This window comes from Poecile atricapillus, chromosome 3 (assembly GCF_030490865.1).
Source record: "Poecile atricapillus isolate bPoeAtr1 chromosome 3, bPoeAtr1.hap1, whole genome shotgun sequence".
Taxonomy (NCBI): Eukaryota; Metazoa; Chordata; class Aves; order Passeriformes; family Paridae; genus Poecile; species Poecile atricapillus.
The window spans coordinates 13,247,469-13,255,361 of record NC_081251.1 but is presented as its reverse complement, the minus strand read 5'-3'; the positions used below and the strand labels follow the sequence as shown (position 1 = coordinate 13,255,361).

At 45.5% G+C, this 7,893-nt stretch overlaps 1 protein-coding gene across 1 annotated transcript; it reads left to right on the top strand.

The window, feature by feature from the left end:
• The first annotated feature begins 659 nt into the window (after positions 1-659).
• Positions 660-3,480, top strand: LRATD1 (LRAT domain containing 1). The gene is made up of 2 exons (XM_058836621.1): positions 660-782; positions 1,363-3,480. The coding sequence occupies exon 2, from the start codon at positions 1,400-1,402 to the stop codon at positions 2,252-2,254; it is 855 nt and encodes a 284-aa protein (XP_058692604.1). The 5' UTR covers positions 660-782; positions 1,363-1,399; the 3' UTR covers positions 2,255-3,480.
• The last annotated feature ends 4,413 nt before the right edge of the window (positions 3,481-7,893 follow it).

Genomic DNA, 7,893 nt, shown 5'->3' with positions numbered 1-7,893 from the left:
GCCCAGGGTGTCAGCTCAGACCGCACAGCTGCAACCTGAGGTTGCTGAAGTGAGGTGAGGGGCACTCACTTCCAGCCTCGAGGGACAGAGCAACTCGTGGCCGTCTCTTTTGGGCGGATAAGTTTGATAGATTTTTTTTATTATTATGTGCTTTTATTTATTTCTTTGTTACTTCTGTACAGTCCAGGGGTACTTGGCAGCAGCTTCACAGCGGACACGATCTCCAGCCTCCTTCCTCCGGGACGCCCCGCCTGCCGCAGCCCCGGAGCCAGCCGGCGCAGCCCGGGGCTCGGGGCTGGTCGGGGAGCTCGGGGTAGGGGCTCGGCGGGGGTAGCCGGGGGGTCGGAGCCCGGCAGGAGCGGCCCGGGGGTCGGAGCCCGGCAGGAGCGGCCCGGGGGTCGGAGCCCGGCAGGAGCGGCCCGGGGGTCGGAGCCCGGCAGGAGCGGCCCGGGGGTCGGAGCCCGGCAGGAGCGGCCCGGGGGTCGGGGCCGGCGTGCCGACGGCAGCAGCGGGGCCCGGGCGAGCAGAGCCGGGGCCCGGGCGGGCAGAGCCGCGGCCCAGCCCCGCCGCCGCCGGGCGCGGCCAATGAGCGCGGCCGGGGCGGGCTCGGGAGCGGCGCCGCCGGTACTTAGGCTCGCCGGAGGGGCCGGGCTGCCCAGAGCGGCGCGGGCGGAGCAGCCGGGTGGCGGTGGAGAGCACGGGTCGCGCTTCCTCTGCGGCGCCCATGGGGACAGGACGACTTTAAAGGAGTTTGGGGGGGTTCTGGCGCTGGGCGACCACGGGTACGGAAGGGGACGGGAGGGACTCCTCGGGCGGGGGTTGCCGATCGCCTGCTCTTTGCCTGTGTCTTGCGGGGTCCCGGCCGGGCTGCGGGCGCCGGGCGGGCAGGGCTGGCGGCTCCGGGGCCGTGCGCTCCTGCAGCCGACCCCCGCACGCAGCGCTGCCCGGCGCGGTTCGGCTGTTCACCGGCGGAGGGAGGGCCCGGGACCCTCCGGCCAGAGCCTCCCCGAGCCTCTGGAGCCCTCTCCCCTCGCAGAGCGGAGACTCCTGGGGCAACTCCGTCCCCCCCGCGCGGAGCTCCTCTCGTGGCGCTGGGAGCCGGCACTCCGGAGTCGAGGCTCTGCCCTGCCCCGCACCCAAGGGGTAGGGGGAAGGGTCCGCACTGGGAGTTTCTCCCTTGCACGAAGGGGAGGGAAGGAGTTGGGGAGGGATGAGGGCTTAGGGCGGAATCGCTGAAATCTTTTGTATGTGCCTTGATTTTTTTATTATTTTTTTTTTCTCCTTTCTTTTCCTTCCCTCTGCGTGCGCTCTCCTTCCCATCTCCTGTTCTTCTCTGTCTCTGCCCACCCCACCCTCCCTTAGATCCGGCGATTCCTGCCCTCGCCTCGCCCTGTCATTGATGGGAAATCAACTGGATCGCATCACCCACCTGAATTACAGCGAGCTGCCGACCGGGGACCCCTCGGGGATCGAGAAGGACGAGCTGCGCGTCGGGGTGGCTTACTTCTTTTCGGATGAAGAGGAGGACCTGGACGAGCGAGGCCAGCCAGACAAGTACGGCGTGAAGGGCTCCGGCAGCCCTGGGCAGGAGACGCCCACCCACCACCTCCACCACCAGCTGGTGCTGAACGAGACCCAGTTCTCCGCTTTCCGCGGCCAGGAATGCATCTTCTCCAAGGTCAGCAGCGGCCCCCAGGCTGGGGACCTCAGCGTCTACTCGGTGTCAGCCCTGCCCGCCCTCTGCAAGCCGGGGGACCTGCTGGAGCTGCTCTACCTGGGGCCGTCGGAGCACCCGCCGCCGCACTGGGCCGTGTACGTGGGCGGCGGGCAGATCATCCACCTGCACCAGGGGCAGATCCGCCAGGACAGCTTGTACGAGGCGGCCGCGGGCAACGTGGGCCGGGTGGTGAATAGCTGGTACCGCTTCCGCCCGCTGGTGGCGGAGCTGGTGGTGCAGAACGCCTGCGGGCACCTGGGCTTAAAAAGCGACGAGATCTGCTGGACTAACTCCGAGAGCTTCGCCGCCTGGTGCCGCTTCGGGAAACGGGAGTTCAAAGCCGGGGGGGAGCTGCAGGCGGCTGCTGGCACCCAGCACCAGCAGCAGTACTATCTCAAGATCCACTTGGCAGAGAACAAGGTGCATACGGTGAGGTTCCACAGCCTGGAGGATCTAATACGTGAGAAGCGCAGGATCGATGCCAGTGGCAAACTGAGGGTGATCAAAGACCTGGCTATAGTGGATGGGAAAGAATAGGGAGGAGCAGGAGTACGTGGCTATCTTCCTTCTGCCCTGCTCGGGGAGACCAGCCTGCCGTAGAGTCAGGAGGCTGCACCCTTCTTCCGTGGGACGCGACTGGAAGCAGGATCCATGGCAACATTCCAAAAAAAACCAGCATTCTCTACACCCATAGCCAGTATTTTGTTTGGCTTTTAATAGCATTAATGCTGAAAGAGAGAGGAAGAAAAGAGGGGGGAGGTGCAGGAGGAAGGCTGTTCTCGGAGTATGTGGACAAAGTCTCTCCTGTCAATTGATGTTGACCATTCTAGCAACATGCCAATAAAATTTCAAATTGAAATTTCTTTTTAAATTTTTATTTCATGGCTTTAATCCATGATAAGTTTTAAGCATCTGGGACCATGGATGTGGATGTAGCTAAATGAGATTCTAGCTAATATTTGCCTGGCCAACCAAAAGCATCAGTCATACTTTGCTAACTGGGAGAGAAAGGGGGTGTTGGGGTAGAGGGTAAATCCCTATTTTTGTTTCTCCACACTGCTGTTTCAGCCTGTAGCTGCAATCCAAATTTTGTCCCAACCAACTCTGGCAAGCTGTTTACTAGGAAAAAATACTTTCATTTCTGGTTTAAATCTGTCACATTTAAAATATTTGCCTTTGCTTTCTGTTTGCAGCTTTCTACTAAATGTCATCATAATGCATAAGCTCTTTCCACCTCTTCCCTCCTCCCACCTTCCTTGCCTTTTTTTTTTCTTTTTTTTTTTAAAAAAAAAAAAGTTGGCAAGCAGCTGTTTTCCTAAAACTAAATTCAGTGGTTAAAAGGAAGTGTTGTATTTTGAGGAGCACTATTCTCAGAGATCATATCAGAGCCACTAAAATTTCATGCTTGAGCTGTGGATTTTGTATCACTGCTTCGATATCTCATCATACACAGGTCAACAGAATCCTGCAAGAAACAATTTTGAATTCTGCATGTTACCTCTTTGGAACAGCAATTTATTGCATATTTACAATTCCAATTAAAGAAATAGATGTAATGTGGCCAAGGTCATCTTGCATTTCAAATTCCCAGCAACAAAAAATTCTGTTCAGTGTAAGTTTAGAAATCCACAGCAGCAGTTAAAAGATGCCTTTTAATGTGATGTGAGCAATGCCTTGTCTGTATTTCAGATCCTGTTCACTCATTGCTTAATTCTAAGTTTTGAAGTGAAAGATCAGAGAATTAAATATATTTTTTAAAAATCTAAAGTATACTGGGGCATTTCTTTTTATTATTCTGAGCTGCATACAACTTGTAATTTTGTCTTTGCATGTTTTAGTGCTGGAAAGAAAATGCATTTGGTTTTGCTCTCTCATCCCATGTCAATGTCAGCTAACAGAAATAATAGCCCTCTTTTGTATATATATGGTACACTACCGCCTATCAATGTACTGTGTCCCAACTCTTTTTTCTTTTTAATTAAACAATGTCATAAGCAACCTTGTTGCAACAGTAATTCCATTTCTACAAAGCTTTTGCCTACTGTAGCTGAAGCTGCGAGGGTGGAGTGTACTTCATTATAATAAAAGTGTTAGCATAAATATCTTTAAGAAAAAGAAAACAAAAAACTGTACCCCCAAAACTACTCCTCTTCAGTGAAGGTCATATAATTGGATTTGTTGCTAATATATGTGGCAAAATTATGTGGTAATAAGCAAGTAATTTATCACTTTACCTAAAGTACCTTGTTTAATACGATATAGGGTAAAAATGTGAATTGTAATTACTGTCAAATTGCTGTTGAAATAGCCTCAAACCACAGCACACTTTTTAATAAATCTGTAATATTTTAGCTTTATATAGGCAGTAGTGGTTGTCTGATGATGTTAACTTTTCCCATAACAGGAGCAGAATCTTCTACCTAGTATTTGTGTATCTTACTATTGCACATTAGATTGCCTAAATTGTCTGTTAGAACTGATTTCCCTGTACCACTTGGTGGGAGCATTGTGGGATTGCAGAAAGGCTTTGGCTTTACACCAAGGCACTTGCAAAACATCAGAAACTGGTATGAGAAGGAAAGGTGGGCAAAAGCAATTTGATTTTTTTTCCTTATCAGAAATATGCATTAGAGACCCGAGGTTGCAAGAGGCAAGGAGAATTAAATGAAGAGGGAATAAGTACCAGAATCTTTATAAATGAAGGCAAGAAGGATAGAGTCATAGTGTTATTTTTGATTTCCAGAATGGTTTTTATTCAAATTGCTGTTAGATTAATAACAGGATTAGACAGATGTTCCTTGGAAGAAAATAATTTTAGGTTGTCACTAGTGAGAATTTACTAAATTTAAACTTTTCAATGTGCTAAAACCCCCATTTTAACTTTGGATTTTTTGCAATGATTTACTAACCTGGTTCATAAGCATAACTATATTCCTTGTCTTACCCAGCTAGATGTAGAATGGTATTTTGTAGTATATAAAAGAAATTATAGAAGCTACTGTATGCTTATTTATTCAAGCTCTGTCAGAGACCTCTGGCATCACTTTGAATTTGTACAAATAAAGGTACAACGCTGTACCTTTAAAAGGCCTTAGTCCTTTTCATAAGGACTGGAGAAAATATATTGGAAATATATTTTCCAATACCAGATGGTAACAGCTGGTATTAACCTAGGATATAGTATTGCCATGACTGTGTTCAAGTAGCATTCTGTAATTAGCAACAAGGGTACCCATACAGTTTCTTTTGTTATTTTTCTTTAGCTAGATTTCAGTCCAGAGCTATTGGCAGCAATCTGGTTTTGATTCATAGCCCATTGCAGTTAATGGCTCTTGCTGACCAATGAACTTCGGATCAGATGGTTACGAGGTGGTTAAAATTTGTGGAGCTGGAGGAAGAGTGAGATTTAAGATGATGCTTCAGAGACCAGAAGGGCCATCTTTCTGAGATGGGAGACCATGGACACAGGCAACACTGAAAAAATAAGGGAAGGAAACAGACAAGTTCAGAAACAAGCAGTGTTAACCTGAGATGGCAGTAGGGAATCTGTTAAAAAGACTGAATGAAATGTGGATATAGAAAGTTGTTCAGTGCCTTGAAACAAGAATTGGAAGACAGGGAGCAGTCAGCTGCAACAAAGGCAATGATGCGAATGACTGACAGGTAAAAAATGTAATTGATTGTGTTCATCATTCAGGATCAGTGGGCCTGGCAGAGTTAACATTTCCATTTCCAGCACTAAAGATATTGACAAATTGTATTATATCTGTGGAATCTGTTTGCATTCTTTGGTCTAGCTACCTAGGGTAAATATTTACATCTCGTTCATTGCTCTTGAAGTACTGACTTGTAGTATGACAGCAATGTCAAGATACTTTGCAGTCTTTCTTCCGTGTCATGTTTCAAGCTTTCTGTTAGCTATTTGGGTAACAGTTCTATAGAGTTTCTTTTGCTTAGATGTGATTCTCTTTTCAAAATGCAATCTTTTGAATTGCTTTGAGACTAAACATTTTATTAAAAATTCAATTCATGTCCTCTAGAAACATAGAGAGCCTTTGTGAAATGTTTTCCTGTCATGACCAGAATGTTTACTGCTTATTGGCTGTGCATATTGGGAGAGGACTCTAAAGATGGGTGGCAAAATAGGTTTTGCTACTGTCAGATTTTGTCTCCATCCTCATCTTATGTCTCCAGAGGACTTCATTTTAATATTTTTGGATTCTTTTTCTCCTTTCAAGTGGAAGGTTGTATAAAATGAAAAAAAAAACCCAACCTAAACCAAAACGCTCATAGCATCCCTTTTATGGCAGTATGCTATTGATCCATATAGTGGGTTTCAGGTTACAAGTAGGGTTCAACAAGACATGGCCTTTGGGGTGTGACAAGAAGTGGCCCTTGGTCTGTGCTAGAATGTGCACATTCTTAATTATCTTGCCTCATTTTGTTTAAGTGTCTTTCATATTCAGGTAAGTAATGTGCAAAACTGCCAGAGTTTATAGACCTGTTTATGTGATGTATTGAGCATCTGTAACTCCAGCTGTGTTTGCTGGAGTTGAGGGAACACTGTCTCACACAGAGCATCTTGTGGGATCAGGTGCCTCAGCCTGCCAAGCTCCCTACCCTCTGTCTGCAGCTACAGAGGAAATAGTGGTCTGGTGAAGTTACTGCTAATTTTGAGATTTAGTTATTTGCTGTGAAAGATTTCTACTAGAGTAGTGCATGGACAGTATCCTGGCCATAATTATACCTGGATGTGACTAAAACATTTTGTGTGCTACTGCTTATGGGGTGCAAACACTCTATGACCCAGGAGAAGGATAGAAATCCCAGTGCCAAAGATGTCATCCAGAAATACTTAGGAGGTGTGATTGGACTACCATGCTAAGGGAGTTTCACTGCAGAATTAGGGTCTAAAGGATAATGTTACATGACTAGAGTGTGATCAAGTACTGCTGTTAGTTTGAGTGTCAGTGTTTCTATGGCAAGCGTGGAATTTATTTGCTTACTTTATTACAAAATATTTAACTTATCTTTCCTGTGAGTTCAAATTTGATATGTGAAGCTGCTCTACATGCTCTACATTCATGGATCTTCTGACTCAATATTAGTTTGATCTGTCAGAGTTTTTTACAAGTTTATTGTCAAGAAAATTAATGGATACTGACTGGGAACAGATACTTTACTGAACTGCTAGTAAATAAAAAAGAGAGTAGTGTAGATGTTAGATTGAAATAAGGGAATGAACTAAGAATGTTTTGTTACTGGGCATATCTACAGATTTGTTCCAGATTATATAGATATAATCTATACAGATATAAAGTGCCAGTGCTGTATTTTTCTAAAGTGGTTGTGGCATTCTACATTCTCTCGTTTGCAAAATACTATTATCTGTCTAAATAATCCAAATCCCCAATGAAGTTCTATTTTTTTATATAGAAACTCCATTGAAGTTAACAGTTACTTTATTTATACTTGCCTTTGAGAAATAAGATGGATTTTTTTTTAAAGGATTATAATTGAGCAGCTAGTAATATGCACTTTCATTTCTTAATTTTAAATATTTTCTATCAAGCACAAATGTATTTAAGTTGATATGTCCAGAGGAATGATAGAACTTCCATTAGCAGAGTCTATTCAGATTGTTTTATTTTTTTTTTCATGTTTTAATTATGGAACATTGGGGCATTTTGATTTTGTGGATGATGCATGTATGTAAAACTGTTTGCAGATCAGGATATTTAAAATAAAAGATCTCTCCCCTTCACGTGGCATTAACTTTGGGCTAAAATCAAGGAGTAGGATTTAGCCAGGATCAAGACCTCAGCAACAACCTCCTATGGAATTTAATGGAAGGCTCGTGTGTGATGTCTGCCATAAGGGCCTTAATTACATTTTCTTACTTGTACATATAGTAATCATCTATGCAATTGGCATTTTCCTAGGTAAAGTGGGTTAATGCTTTTCAAACATCCCTTGGACTTCATCTTGTGCGTCTGTGTGGGTATATTTGTTGGGCACAAATAAAAAAATTGAAGTTTAGTGCTGTAGACCCAATATCTCCAGCTATTTTGACAGGAACTCAGGTGGAATTTGGAACCAATGTGGCTACAGGAGGAAAGGGTGGAAGAATTTTCAGTTAAACTTGAAGCTGTTCAAGGAGGATATTCAGAGCTAAG